Below are 15,338 nucleotides of genomic sequence, written 5' to 3' on the forward strand. Positions count from 1 at the left end.
CGCCGCCGCCGGGCCGCCGCCGCCTCGCAGAAGCCGCGGGAAAGTGCGCGCCGCTGATTGGCTGCCGCGCTCGCGGGGCTGCGGCCGGGCTTTTCAAATCCGCGCGGGGCGGGGCGGGGCGGTGGTGGTGGGTCCGTGGCGCGGGCGTGGGCCGGAGGCTGGGAGTCGGGGGCGCAGGCCGGGGCCGGTGATCGAAGGCACGGGCCGGGGCCGGGGGCGCGGGACCCCGCGAGCCGCCTCAGACCGGCGCCGGGCGCGCGCCCTGCTCCCGCTACTCGGCCGGGCGCGCGCCAGGCGGCGGCTCAACCGAAAGCCCGGAGCCTGGAGCCAGAGTCCGGAGCGCGCGCGCGTGGTGACGTCACGGCCGCGCGCCCAATCGCCGCCGGCGAGGCCGCCCCGCGCGATCGCGGCCCCAGCCCGGGCCGCGCGGCCCTGGAGCCGGGAAGTGGGAGGCGGCTCCCTGCCGGCCGCCCCGCGGGCCCTGCGCCCGTAGCACCACGCGCAGGGTCAGCCCGCGCTGGCCGCAGGGCCCTCACCCAAGTGGTCACCCACGCCCCTGCCTCGGGGCGGAGAGAAGGCTCCCGGGTCAGGAGGCGCTCTGCGCGGGGCCTGGTCGAGCAGCTGGGATCCGGGAAGGCGGAGGTCAGGTTGAACTGGCCCTGCAGGCGAGGCCCAGCTGGAGCTCGCAGGGGAGCACTGTGGAGGGAGCTCCAGGGACTGCCGAGCAGGGTGCAGAGGTCCCCGCCGTGTCTGTGCTCCTGGAACGCACATTACAAACTTGGCATAGATGGTCACAAACAACGACAGGGAGCGGGGATTGCAGGCCGGAGAGAGACTGGCCGGGGCGGTGCGGGCAGTGGGGGGGGGGGGGCGTCTTCTGCAGAATATCTGCAGGGCGAGGATTCAGCCGTTCCCCTCACCTCCCAGGCTCTGGTTTGGCCTGGATCTGGGAGCAGTGGGGTAACCGTGGACAGAGGCAGGACTCCCAGGCCCTGAAACTGCTGGGGCTTGTGCCATTCTAGTGAGGCTGGGGTGGGGAAGAGGGACAGGGCAGGCCCAAGAGTGCCAGCAGCTGCAAGCTTCAGCTGCTTCCCACCAGAGCAGGGGGTGGCCTAGCGGACGCTAGAGCCAGGGGGAGACCCTCCCCCGTGTCCAGCTGAATGGGATTACAGAATTTTTCACCCTTCCATCCAAGAGCTATATCGTGAGGTCCTACTGTGTGCTGCACCCTTGCAGCATTCTGGGGAGCCTGAGCAACCAGAAGAGACGCCCTTCCCCCATCGTTCACTGCCAGGACTCACCTCTGGCCACCAGGAGCCCCTGGAAGGTGTCTAGCTGGGTGCTGGCCCATCCACATTTGCATTTTGCCATATCTCTTGGCTGTGGGGAGGAGAACAGGTGCCCTCTCTGGGCCCGGGATCCCTCTGGGGCACAAGCCTGAAAACTGTCTACCTCCCCAGTACCTTTAAATCCCTGCAGTGCAAGACAAATACCACCATATCTCATTTGATTTCACAGATTTGGAATTAGGGCTCCTCTTCAAAACCAAAAAAATCTGCATTTAGAATAGTGCAATCAACATGTAAATTTATTCAAAACGTGAAAGTGTGTGTTTGGATTTTCTTGAAGAAAGTTATTTGGAGCAGGCTGATCTTTTCCCGCCTAGGGCAGGCCTCCCTGGGCCCAGCCCTGCTGTCTTGTTGGGTCCTAAGCCCTTTTCATCGAGTCGGCCAGCTGGGCAGCCCCAGTCCCGCACACACTGCGGGCCCCTCCCGTGGAGAGTGGATTTCCGATGATTGGGTCTCCCTCAGTGCATAGGAAAAAGAGGCCCTTACAGGACTGAAGGAGGCCCTGGGCATGTAGATTCCTGGGTGATGAGGAATGTAGATTCCTCATCTGCACGTTTGCGCCCCTTGCAGGTTGGGGAGGGCCATGGGAGTGGAAGCCCCAAGTTCGGTGGGCCCAGAGGGCTGCAGGGCACTCAAAGACGTCAGCAGCTGGGGCTGAACCTTGTTTCCGTCTCTTTGAGGCTCTTATCACTTCTCTAAATGAAACTCTGCACTCAGAGAGGAGAGACTGCAGAAGACCAAGGGACTGGGAGTCTACTCCCGGTATAAAGTAGCGAGCACAGAGGAAAGGCATTTCAGGGGGCAAGGGCAGTCTGCTGGGGTTCAGCTGCCCTCCATCGCAGCTCCCCCCTGCTGCCCCCCACCCAGCCTCTCAGGCCAAGGCTGGACTGGGCAAGGCATTTAGGACCAGGGTATCCCAGGCCTTCCTGCTAGCTCAAGGACCAGCCCGGCAGCCGCAGATCAAGGGGTCAAGCGGAGCTGGGAGTCCCCTGTCCAAAAGGTCTGTAGCCACGCCGCCTCTGGCTGCCTGCCGTCTGTTACCATCCACGGGGCATACGGCTCTAGAAGGCACGGCCCACTCCATGATCTCTGTGTGGCCCAGGCTGGAGCCCACTCTGCCGCCCTGCTCCCCATCGACACAGGTCCTGCAGCTCCTGGCCCAGACCTCCCTGTAAGAGCTGCTGCCAAGGCAAAACCCAGGCCCCTTAGCCAAAGGAGCCCCCGAGCTCCGGCTTGGCCTCCGCATCCCCCACCAGGGCCGGGGTCCCCCAGGGGCCAGGCTCATCGCTGTTTCCATGGGAATGTATGCACTCTGACCCCAGCCTTTCTCCATCCCTGGCCAAATAAAGAGGGCTTCCAAGTGGAAACCAGCAGTCTCAAGCTGCCCCTCCTCCCGTGCCCCAGGTGGCCCCTCTCTCCAAGGGGGGGGGAGGAGAGAGGCTTCCTTCTCAGCCCAGCACAGGCCCAGAGCCAGGCCTAGCAGTGGCAAGGGCCTCCCACCCCCAGACCTTCTCGGCAGCCCCTTCCAAGCCCAGACCGCTCTGTTCCCCAGGCTGGAAACTTGCCTTTCTAAAGGCCCGGCATTGCCTCAGCTCCTGCCCAGCCCAAGGACCACTGCAGTTCACCGGGCCAGCCCACAGGAGCCAGCAGGCTGTAAGGCCCCTTGGGTCACATGGGCCGACCCTCCCCTGAGCAGGGCTCCCTGTCGGGCTGGGAGATAGACCAGGAGACTGAAGCCCTGCTGAGAAGCCCCCCATCTAAGTCCCGGCTGGGAGGCCTGAGCAGTAGGCCTCCCCGCCTTCTCTGCCCACCCCTCTCTCCATCCGCCTTGGGGCTGACCTACAGGAGCCCCTGAGAGGCCTGAGGTGTCTGTCATCAGTCTCGGTGGTCACCTGCAGGAACAAACCACAGCCCAGGACCGTGGTCGGGTCCTGAGGGCAACCTCAGGACCATCTTCCCTACCTCCCCCACCCCCACCAAAGGCTGCTTCCTGGAGACTGCACCCAAGCCAGCCTAGGGCTCACCCCTCCTCAGGATTCGACTTCCTAAACCCTCCTCTAAGCCAGCCTCTCCTCCCCTGTCACTCTGCCCGCCGGCCCCCCTCCCGCCCCCGCCCAGGGCCTTAGTTCAGCTTCTTATTTGGAAATAAGAGGCAGTTTTCGGGGGGCTCCCTGGTGGCACAGTGGTTGAGAATCCGCCTGCCAACACAGGGGACTGTGGGTTCGAGCCCTGGTCCAGGAAGATCCCACATGCCGCAGAGCAACTAATCCCGTGTGCCACAACTACCGAGCCTGCGCTCTAGAGCCCATGTGCCGCAACTACTGAGCCCATGTGCCACAACTACTGGAGCCCGTGCTCCGCAACAAGGGAAGCCACCACAATGGGAAGCCTGCACACCACAACAAAGAGTAGCCCCTGCTCGTCACGACTAGAGAAAGCCCGCATGCAGCAACGAAGACCCAATGCAGCCAACAATAAATAAATAAATAATTTTTTTTTAAAAAAAGAGGCAGTTTTCGACTCACTGATTCCCCACCTGCTTTCTCCCCCTTTAGTTCATTCTCCGCACCCAGCCAGGGGAATTTTTCTAAACCACAAAATTGGCCATGTCACCCACCTGCTTAAAATTCTGCTATGGCTGCCCAGTCCCCCTCACACCAATCCCACTCCTCAGTGAGACTTGCATCCCACTTTCAGGAATGCGGAGGCCATCCAGTTCTGCCTCTCCAGCCCAGCCCTCTCCCCAGAGCTCCTGGCCAATAAAGTTGACTCCTCACTGGATGTGTCCCCTTGGACAGCCACATGGACCCACCCCTGGACAGTTACCAAATTGAACTTCTCCCCTTCTCATCCCCATGCCAGGTCTTAGCGGGGATACTACTTTTTCCAGAAGCCTTCCCTGATCCCCCCCTTAGGCTGGCTGAGTCCCCTGGGGGTACACACAGCCCATGCTCATCTCCAGGTGCCAGGGCTGCCTGGGATGGACTGCCTGGCCTCCGGTCCTGGTTCCCCCTGTGCTGGTACCTGAGGACTGCTGGTAAAGTACCACAGAACAACACAAAGTTGTTCTCTCACAGTTCTGGACGCCAGAAACCTGAAACCAAGGTGAATGCACAGTCACGCTCCCTCCAGAGGCTCTCTGGAAGAATCCCTCCTTGCCTGTCCCTAGCTGCTGGTGACGCCTCAGTCCTTGGTGTTCTTTGGTTTGAGTCAGAATCACTCCACTCCCAGGATCTGTCCTCACAGGGCCTTCTCCCTGTGTCCACTGGTCTCTGTTTTCTCTTCTTGTAAGGTCACCAGTGACTGGATTAGGGCCCACCTGATGACCCCGTCTTAACTTGATGACATCTGCAAAGACCCTATTTCCAAATAAGGTCACATTCACAGGGCGGAAGTTTATGAACACACCTTTTGGGGGGACACAGTTCAACCCACAGCCCTTCTCTTCCTAGTTGCACGACCTTGGGCAGGTTGTAAGGCCTGTGTGTGTGTGTGTGAAATGGTGACACTACTAGGACAGTGTCCCCTTTGGGAGAGGCTGCTAGGCAGGAACGGCTGCGCCGGGTTAGAGCCCGCCTCCCCGGAGGGCGCGAGCTCGCACCTGCCAGGCTGCCCTCCTCCGGAACCCGCAGGGTGGGGACAGTGGGAACTGGGCGCGGCAGCGCCTGGGGCTCCAGGGTTAGGGACCTGCGGGCCGGCGGGCCGGCTGCAGGGCTCCTTCCGCGCTGGCCCCGCCCCCCGAAGTCCCGCCCCCGCATTGGCCAAGCGCCGCGAAGCCACGCCCGCCGCCCCCGACCGCACTCTCCCCGGCGGCCAGCCAGGCTGCTCGGTTTTTGCAGTTCCGGGTCTCTCGGAGAGAAGGAAAGGACACCCGAGAACGGAGAGCGATGGTGAGAAGACGGGTGACCTCTACCTTGCCCAACACCCCGCCTGCGGCCCCTGCACCCCGATTCTCCACGGGACTGCCCAGATCCAGGACCAGCCAGGGCAGGGCCCTCCGCCAGCGCTCACCACTCGCTCAGGCTTTGGCTAAAGAAACATTGTTTTGTGCTAAAGCAGCACTTCTTTTTCTAATTGTGAAAATTGCATGAAATTAAAACCCAGAACAGCAGAAAGGAGAAAATAAAAGTTCTTCCTAAGTCCTGGGCCTGCAGCGAGAGATATAAGCGCTGGTAACAGCTTGCGGAGCGCTTTGGACCGCTTCTGCTCTGGACAGATGAGGGGCTTCACCAGCCTGAGTTGGGGACTGACCAGGAACAGCAGGAGTGGCCACTAGGAGCCACTCGCCTTCCCCTGCCGCCCAGCCAGACAGGTCCTTTTTATTTATTTTACTGGAACAATTTTACATTTACAGAAAAGAGGCAGATATAGTATAGAGTCCCCCTCGCCAACTAGGTGCTTCCCCTAGTGTCAACACCTTACATTTCCACAGCTTTGTCAAAACTAAGACACCAAAATTGGTCATTACCGTTAACTAAATCCCAGACTTGAGTCAGAGCTCACCAGTTTTCCCACAAATGTAGAAGACTCTCTTAAAAAGCAAATCTGATTGAGACTTCTGCTGTGGGCTATAACAGAAGCTGGGATCTGACTGCACCTCCCACTGTAAACAACCATAACATGGACAAAAGAGATGAGGCAACCGTTTTCAGGTGGTGGGGGAAGGGAAGGGCAGGACTGCGCTCCCCAGGGAAGAGAACTTTATGAGGCACGCCTTGACTGCCCCCTGCCCGCCCACCCAGCTCTCTACCCCTCCTGGCACAGAGGGACAGAGTCCAAGTGGGGCAGCCTGTACCACTGAGCCGAGGGCCAGTGACGCGGCTGGAATCTGTGGGGAGGACACTGGAGGAGAGGCCACTGTGTGGAGGGGAGTCTAAGATGTTCCACTGCCCTTGGCTGGGGTGAGAACCCCAGACGGACCAGAAAACGACTGCTGTGGGAGCTCTGGCCTGGCCCGAGTGGGGGCCTCATCAAGCCCTGTGTACGTCCCTGGCTGAGCCGCTGAGACACCAGGATCCATGCCCTGGGAACTGGGGTTGCACCCTGGAGCAAGACATCCTCCAGTCTCACCCTGTCTCACTACCTACTGCTGCATATAACATGACCCCAAAACCCAGTGGTTCAAAACACCAGTGAACACCGATTATCGGATGCAATTGCTTTGTCAGGAATTTGGGAGTGGGGGAGCTGGAAGGTTCTGGCTCAAGGCTCAAGGTCTCCCATGAGGTTGCAGACAAGATGTCACCCAGGGCTTCCATCATCTAAAGGCTTGACTAGGGGGACTTCCCTGGCAGTCCAGTGGTTAGGACTCCACGCTTCCACTGCAGGGGCCGTGGGTTCGATCCCTGGTTGGGGAACTAGGATCCCGCATGCCACGCGGTGAGGCCAAAAATTTTTTTTAATAAAAAATAAATAAAGGTTTCACTGGGGCTGTGGATGGGCTGCTGAGATGCTTTACTCAGGTGGTGCTGGTCATTGGCAGGAGGCCTCAGTTCTTCCCCACTTGGACTGCTCCAGGGACTGCTCGAGTGTCCTCCTAACATGGGGGCTGGCCTCCCCCAGAGCAGGAATCCAGAGGGGCGGAAGGCAGAAGCTTCCGTCTCTGGTGGTCTGGCCTCTTGGAAAGCACATGTTTTCATTTTCAGAGGAAGATAACAGTCTAGAGACTGTAACATATCATCCACAACAACCAAAATACAATAAAAAGTCTCTAGGCAAAGAAAAGAGAATGTGGCCAAAATCAAGGGGAAGAGCGGTCAATAGAAACCACCCCTGAGCCCAGTGTTACTAGATTTGACAGATGGAGACTGCAAAGTCATTGTTTTGAGATATTCAATAATTCAAAGAAAATTAGTGAGTGAGTGAAAAGGTCTAGTGAGTGAAAAGGAATCTATCTCAATAGAAAAAATGGAAGCTGTTAAAAAAGGCAAATGAAAGTTCTGGAAATGAAAAGTACATAACTAAAATGACAAAATCACTGAATGGGCTTGACAGACGATTGAAGGCGACAGAAGAAAGAGTCAGTGAATTTAAACACACACCAGTAGGACTTCCCTGGTGGCGTAGGGGTTAAGAATCCACCTGCCAAAGGCAGGGAACACGAGTTCGAGCCCTGGTCCAGGAAGATTCCACATGCCGCGGAGCAACTAAGCCCGTGCGCTACAACTACTGAGCCTGCGCTCTAGAGCTCGTGAGCCACAACTACTGAGCCCATGTGCCGCGACTACTGAAGCCCGCGTGCCTAGAGCCTGTGCTCTGCAACAAGAGGAGCCACCGCAATGAGAAGCCTGCGCACCGCAACGAAGCGTAGCCCCCGCTCGCCGCAACTAGAGAAAAGCCTGCGTGCAGCAACGAAGACCCAACACAGCCAAAAATAAGTAAGTGAATAAATAAATTAAAAAAAAAAAGACAGACCAATAGTAATTATCCAATCTTTTTTTGGCACGTGGCACGTGGGCTTCAGTAGTCGTGGCACACTGGCTCAGTAGTTGTGGTGCACGGGCTTAGTTGCTCCGCGGCATGTGGGATCGTCCCAGACCAGGGCTCGAACCCGTGTCCCCTGCATTGGCAGGCGGATCTTAACCACTGTGCCACCAGGGGAGTCCCAGTAATTATCCAATCTGAAGAAGAAATTATCCGATCAGAGAGGCAAACGTTGAAGAAAATAAACAGTCTCAGGCACTTGGCAAACAATATTAAAGGGTTTAACATATGTGTGTTGGAATCTGAGAAGGAGAAAAAGGTAGAAATGGGACAGAAAAAAATATTTGCCAAAATGATGGCCAAAGGTTTTCCAGAGTTGACAAAAACATTGACTTACACATCCAAGAAGCTCAGTGAGCCCCAAGCAGGATTCAGCCTGTTGGGATGCAAACCACACGTAAGCATTTCATAGTCGAACCAGAGGGACAGGCAGGAAGAAAAGAGACAGTGGACTTAAACAATAGCAATCAATCCAAATATCACTCTTCTGCCCACTTACCCAAAAAGAAAAGAGCCGTGTGAATACACTGACTTGTCTGGGCCTCATGCAGGGGCCTCCTTAGCTTCTGGGTGGCTGTGCCTCTGATGGGGACCCACCATGAGCAGCGTAGTGGTACAGGGAACAGCTGACCAATGAAAGAAGGACAGCTTTCGCTCAGGCCCGTGGCACCTACAGGATGGGCAAGTGTCACGGTCCTCGTACTGCCAGGAAGCCCCACAGCCACCGACAAGACCAGAAGTGGCATGATAAACAGTACAAGAAAGCCCATTTGGGCACAGCCCTGAAGGCCAATCCTTTTGGAGGTGATTCTCATGCCAAGGGAATTGTGCTTGAAAAAGTAGGGGTTGAAGCCAAACAGCCGAATTCTGCCATCAGGAAGTGTGTCAGGGTTCAGCTCATCAAGAATGGCAAAAAAACACAACAGCCTTTGTACCCAATGATGGTTGTTTGAATTTTATTGAGGAAAATGATGAAGTTCTGGTTGCTGGATTTGGTCGCAAAGGTCATGCTGTTGGTGACATTCCTGGAGTCCACTTTCAAGGTTGTCAGAGTAGCCAATGTCTCTCTTTTGGCCTTATACAAAGGCAAGAAGGAAAGACCAAGATCATAAGTTTTGATGATGAAAGCAGGATAGTAATAAATTTCCGTATGCCAAAAAAAGAAGATGGAGAAGGACAGACAGAACTTGGGTACGTGATAGAGGGCCACGGCCGATTGGGGGAAAGGAGAGACCGTTCAGTAAGGAGGCCTGGGAAAATGCCGCGTTATCTGTAGGGTAAGAAAAACGAAGTTCGGCTTGTACCTCACACTACACGCAAAATTTCCTGGAAACTCTTGATGGGTCAAGGTATTAAATAGTAAAAGAAAATCTTTAAATCTTTTGGTAGGAGATATAAGTGAATACCCTTCTGACCTTAGGTCAGGGAAGATTTTGCTAAAAGGACAGGGGAAAAATCTGATTTTAAAAAAAAAGGGGCTTCCCTGGTGGCGCAGTGGTTGAGAGTCCGCCTGCCGATGCAGGGGACACAGGTTTGTGCCCCAGTCCGGGAAGATCCCACATGCCGCGGAGCGGCTGGGCCCGTGAGCCATGGCTGCTGGGCCTGCGCATCCGGAGCCTGTGCTTCGCAGTGGGAGAGGCCACACAGTGAGAGGCCCGCGTACCGCAAAAAAAAAAAAAAAAAAGTCACAGAATAGAGTCCCATGCACACGTGGCCACCTGATTTATAACAAAAGTGAGAGTGTAATTCAGTGGGACAGATTAGTTATTTGCTTCTGTAACAAATTCCTGTAAACTTAGTGGCTTAAAACCACCCAAATTTATCATCATAAAGTTCTGTAGGTCAGAAATCTGCTAAAATCAAGGTGTCATCAGGGCTGCATTCCTGTCTGGAGGGTCTAGGAGAGAATTCATTTCCTTGCGTTTTGCAGCTTCTAGAGGCTGCTTGCGTTCCTTGGCTCAAGGCCCCTTCTCCATCTCCAAAGCTGGCAATGGCTGCTTGAGTCCCCTAATACCATGTCACTCTGATCTCCTCCTTGTGGTCAGACCTCCCTCCGCCCCTCACTTCTTCCTCCCTCTTCCCTTCCTAAGGACGCTCATGGTTACATTGGGCCCAGCGGGATAAACCAGAGCAAACTGCATCTGAAGATGCTTCATATAATCCCTTTTTCTGCGAAATCCCTTTTTCTGTGTAAAGCTGCAGAATCACAAATTCCAGAATTAGGATGGAATGTGGACATCTTTGAGGACCATTATTCTGCCTACAGAAGGGGAAGGAAGATGGTCTTTTCAATAAACGGTGCTGGATCCATTCTGTAACCACAGAGGAAAAATAACCCTTGATCCCTGCCTCACAACACACAAAACAAACACCATTCCAAATTATCATAAGCCTAAATGTGAAAGAGAGAAAAATTAAGTTTCTAGAATAAAACATAAAAATATCTTCAGGACCTTGGGGTAACAAAGACTTCTTCAATCACAAAAAGCATTCACCATATAATAAATAAATAAATAAATAAATGAACCCCCAAACCAAAAATCTAAAAGCATTCACCAAAAAAGATATTAAAGCATTAAAATCAAGAGCTTCTCTTCATCAAAAGACACCATTAGGAATTTAAAAAGTAATCCTGAATGGGAGAAAACGCTTGAAATGCATATAATCTAAGGGTATACAAAGAACTCTTAGAAATCAAAAAGAAAAATGCAGATGACCCAATGGAGAAAGGGATAAGAAACTAGCCTTACACAGGCGCTCCAGGAAAGAGGAGGTCCAGATATTCAAGTGCCTCCAAATTCTTAGTCATGAAAGGAATGCAAAACGAAGCCACCCTAGGCCCCCACCTTCGGGAGTGATTACCAGGGTCTGCGGGGATGCGGCGGAGCGCTGCTTCCGCTCTGCTGGTGGCCGGGTAAGCTGGGAGCAACACCCTGGAAACCACCTGTCAGTACTTACTAACGTTGAACTTCAGCACACCCTCTGACCCGCAGTTCTACTATCAAAGGCGTACGTGTGTGCAGCAAAGCCACGTGTGAGAATGTTAATGGCAACGTTAGTCAGAAGGGCCAAAAATGGAGGGTCCGTCAACCACAGCATTGATAAACTGTGGTATAGTCATACAATGGGACATTGCATAGCAATGACGAACAGCAAACTTACGTTACCCACAGCGCTGAAGAATTTCATAGACATAATGCTAAGTGAAAGCAGCCAGATTAAAAGAAAAGTACACACTATTTGATTCCATTTATATAGAGTGAAAGAACAGGCAGAAGTGATTTTTGAGGTGGAAGTCATAGTAGAGTTTATCTCTGAGAAGGGGGGACGTCGGGGGCGGGTATGGGGAGGCTGCTAGAGGGCTGGCAGCCTTCTGCTCTGACTGGAGTGAGGGCGGCGTGGCTGTGTGTACAGTGGAAAAACGCTTCAGACTGTACACCTGGGACATGGCCACTTCACTACACACACGTTGAAGTAACATTAATTTTAATATTAAAACTTTTAATTTTAAAGGTTTGCAAAAAGATTTTTCAGTAAACCCAGGGTTCCGCTATGAAGAGGCAAGGAGAGGGTGGGTGTCGCTGCGAGGAACCAGTAGGCGCAGCCTTGGTCCATGGACCCCATCCTTGGGTTCTCAACTCAAATACATGTCCCTCCCATATCCAGTCCACAGCCACCATCTCGCTTGATCAGGGCGCTCCGTACACCAACGTGGCTGAGGCTGCTGGGGGAAGGCACCTGGCCCCTCTCCTCAAGGACCTTGCCCTCCAGCCTCACCTCAGCCTCTTCTGGGCTCACACCCTACCCCTCGCCTCAGCCCACAGGTTCAAGCCACGCCCACCACCCCTGTTGTAAGCATCCCTCTCGGGCCAGCTCACTTGCTCTGGTACCCCACTCCAAACTCCCTTCAGGCCCAGCAGGCCCCACAGGCGGATAACCCTGCCACCTGCCACTGTCCCAAGCCGCCTCCACCTTCTCCCCCTTCCCCTCCTCCCCAGTCTGAGCTTCCTGATCGAGCCTTATATGAGCCACCCTATTGCACACACACCTTGACCCCACTGTCCCTTTCTTCCTTCATCACACCTCTGGGCCAAACCCCAACATGGTCCAATCCAGCTCTGCTTGCCCTGCACCAAGGCGTGGAGCACAGCACACAGCTCTGCCCAGGCCTCCTCTGGCACCCTGACCCCTAACCCGATTCCCTAAGCTGATCTATAATCTGACCCCCCTAATCGGGTCCCTAATTTCATCCCTAACTTTATGTGATCTCTAACCTGACTCCTTAACCTGATTCTCTAACCTCCCTAACTGGGGCATTTGTGTTGCCTGGACATCCCACCTTGTTTCTCTCGACTCTGTCACTTGTGTAAATGCACAGTGACGAGAGAAGTTTATGTACAGTATGTGGGGAGCACAGAGAAGAGGAAAAGAGAGCCGCCCAAAAAGAGAGGAAAAAAAGGCAGAAAGAGTTCATAATTTTAAAACAAACTCGCTGCGCCATGATTCTGCGTTCTTCTTGCATGAAGGGACGCAGGGCAGGAAGGCAGCCTTTCATCGCTTTAAGGGTGTGCATGCAAGTCAGCAGGATGCCAGATTTCTACTCGTTTCTTTATATTTATTTTTATAGACCTGAATGGCTACAGCAAGCATATGTTCTTCTGATAATCAGGAAACCCAATAAAGTTACTGATTGTTGAAAAATGAATTTCTCTAAAACTCCACCCTGCCCAGGTTGCCCAGAAGCCCCAGACACAGCACCCTCACCGCTCTACGAAGACCCGATTTTTGGTTTCTCCTTCTCACCCCACCTGGCTGGGCAGGGGTGAGTCACCCAAGGGCAGTGAGCAGTGTTGCTATTCAAAGTCCTGCAAACAGACGGACACTCATGCCCATTGGTCGGTCACTGCCTCCCGCTCTGCCCTGTCTCGGGCCAGCTGGAACCCTGAAGCATTATCAGGGACCAGCTTTGATCCTCGGGCCCCCTGTACGGCTTCCCTCTCTGCCCCTCGACAGCTTTGGGACAGAGCCCTCAGGAGCTCAGGGCTAATGTCAGTTACTAGTACTAAGACCAGCATACTCCTACAATTTGGACATTAAAAGTCCCGTCCTGTCCAACCCTGAGCGCCTGTTGGCCCTGGCTCAGGCCTAGCCCAAGGACTGTCCTTCCTTGTGACCCCACCCTTCCCCTCCCTCTTCCGAGGCTCATAAAGCCAGGTAGGAGCCAGGCTTTATGGTTTGTTGGCAGTGGGGTCGTGGGTTTCAGGCATCTGTGAGCTTAGACTAGCCCTGCATTCTAAGTCTAGAGCGCTCACTGCCCAAGGCCAATACAGGCACTTCATGTCATCTTTAAAGGGCCCTGCACTGACTGGCGCCACCTGAGGCGGGGACTCTAGGCCTATCCCGGTCCAGCACCTGGCAGTTCTGGCTCAGGGAGGTTCAGGAAAACCACCGCAGGCAGGCTACTTCCTCCAGACAGTGAGGGCTTAGTGCTGCGGGAGCCTCCCAGGGAGACTGCCATCCAAGCAGCCCCTGCAGACGGGCGCCTGCTGCGATCAGGAGTTCCACACTCCCGCACCGCACAACACAGATGCGCGCTGCGTGTGCACTGCAGGACCTCACCAAGCAGTGCCCTGGGGTCACATCCGCGAACAAGACAGGCAGAGGGCGAGAGAAAGACTGCAAAGCACTTCCAGGAGGAGCAGGGCCTTAGAGCGGCAAAGGCCCTGGGGAAGCAGGGTGGGGAGTCCCGGGGAAGGATTGAGGTGCAGGCCGGTGGGCGTGACCTGCTGGGGAGGCGACTACGGGGCCCCAGGAGCCGCCGAGCCCCACATTCCCCCAGCGTGCTTTCCCTGCATCACCTCATCGACCCTCCACGACCAACGGACCGCCTTTAGGGAAGGGAAAGGTGGGGCCCAAAGATGACGGCTGCCGGGTCTTCCCCGCCCGGGGGCAGACGCTCGAGCGGTGAGCGGCACTGGGGGCGCCGCCCGGAAGCCGGGGCCCTCAGCGTTACTAGCGGCGGCCCGAGGCGGAGGCCGACCGGGGGCTCGGCCAGAGAGGCCCGGCCGCCGACGCCCCTCAGCCCCCGGCGGGGACGGTCCCCAAACGTCCCGGAGGTATCTGCCGCCAGTCGGTGCGGGTCTCCGCCCCGCCGCACGCCAAGCCTTACGCAGCCGCCGCCGCCGTCCGGACGCGGAAGGGCCCAGCACGCATGCGCCGCCGGCTCCCCGAGTCCCTGCAGCCGGCACGCTGGGCCAAGCGTCGAGCCGCGACCCAGAATGCAGCGCGCTGCAGGGGCAGCCTCCCGGGGCACGCCGGGACGGGCAGTCCGCGGCGGCGCGGGCCCGCCCCTCACCTGGCCGGCGCCGGGCGCCTAAGGGTCCAATGGGAGCGGCGGCCAGGCCGCCCCGCCCCGCGCCACCGGACGTCGGCCCCGGGACGTGGCCGCCGCCGGTGCCGGGTCCTTGAGCTGAGCGCCCGCCACCTGCAACCAACTACCGTTCTCATTCTTCCGCTGGCGGGCGGAGGCGCCGCGGCCGCCGCGGGGGAGGAGCAGCAGCATCAGAAGGCCGGCGGCCGCCGCGCAGGGCACATGGCGTCCATTTTACTGAGGAGTTGCCGCGGCCGGGGGCCCGCCCGCCTCCCGCCGCCCCGCGCCGCCGCTCCGAGGGGTAAGCGGCCGGCTCTCGGCCGACGACGCGGGGCCGGGGCCGGGGCCGTCTTGGGCGGACCGGGGAGGGCCTCGGGGCCGGCCCCCCGCTACCCTCAGGTCCGGGCGACTCCCCGCTGGGTGGATCGCGGCACTCGGACCGAGCCCGGAGCCGGGTCACGCCGGGAGGGGCCTTGCACGGCCTTGCCCGTCCGCCCCGCCCTGGCCGGCCGGTCGCCGGGGGTGGGGAGCGGCCGGGCCGTGACTTCCCGCGGGGACCGCGTGTGACTCATCCGCGCCGTGACCTTAGTTGCTCTGTCGCCGGCCGCTGCTTCGGGAGCGGGGTTGGGAAAGTTTTGAAGGGAGCGCGCTGACAGCCAGCCCTGGGACGGTGTCGGCGCTCCTCTCGTGGTTAAGCCCCGTGGACCTGGCGCCCACGCGCGAGGACACTCTTGCCCTCGGGCCACGTTCGGGGCTCTAGAGATGGCGGGGGCCACGGCGGGGTCTGGCACACACTGGCGAGCAGGCTCTGCCGGCTTGAAGGGCGGACGTTCCTGGGACCGATACCTTTATGGTGTTACGGGCGTCGTGCAGGGTCCCCAGGCCTTTTCGCATGGCCTCAGGCAGGTCCCGCTGTACCTGGAGCCTCAGTGACCCTAGCTGTGACACGGAGATCACACATAACGCGGAGCTCTTAGGGGCTCGCATGTAGGGTGCCTGCAGTGACCCTCACTCCATGTCTCTTTTTACGTTAACCTTTCTGAGTTTGTGGCTTGTTATTTGTCCTATGAGATTGAGGTTGTCAAATAGAATTATGTGTTTCAAGGTGTTCACAGTTTGTAAAGGCACCCTGGAAA

General features: G+C 56.7%; 1 protein-coding gene and 1 pseudogene across 4 annotated transcripts in view; both read left to right on the forward strand.

The window, feature by feature from the left end:
• The first annotated feature begins 8,494 nt into the window (after window positions 1-8,494).
• Window positions 8,495-8,992, forward strand: LOC113618742 (40S ribosomal protein S23 pseudogene; annotated as a pseudogene).
• A 5,193-nt stretch (window positions 8,993-14,185) lies between these two features.
• The window catches only part of LETM1 (leucine zipper and EF-hand containing transmembrane protein 1), a 34,541-nt gene continuing 33,388 nt past the window's right edge, over window positions 14,186-15,338 (forward strand). The window contains exon 1 of one of the 4 annotated variants that reach the window (XM_027103948.1): window positions 14,186-14,503. In XM_027103948.1, the coding sequence (XP_026959749.1) occupies window positions 14,425-14,503 (79 nt within the window). In that variant the 5' untranslated portion in view covers window positions 14,186-14,424. The remainder of the gene's footprint in view (window positions 14,504-15,338) is intronic. The other 3 variants (XM_027103947.1, XM_027103946.1, XM_027103945.1) reach the window with 3 other exon arrangements.

Source organism: Aethalodelphis obliquidens, unplaced genomic scaffold (genome assembly GCF_003676395.1).
Source record: "Aethalodelphis obliquidens isolate GAN/ISIS:26980383/991018 unplaced genomic scaffold, ASM367639v1 scaffold6, whole genome shotgun sequence".
NCBI classification, from domain to species: Eukaryota; Metazoa; Chordata; class Mammalia; order Artiodactyla; family Delphinidae; genus Aethalodelphis; species Aethalodelphis obliquidens.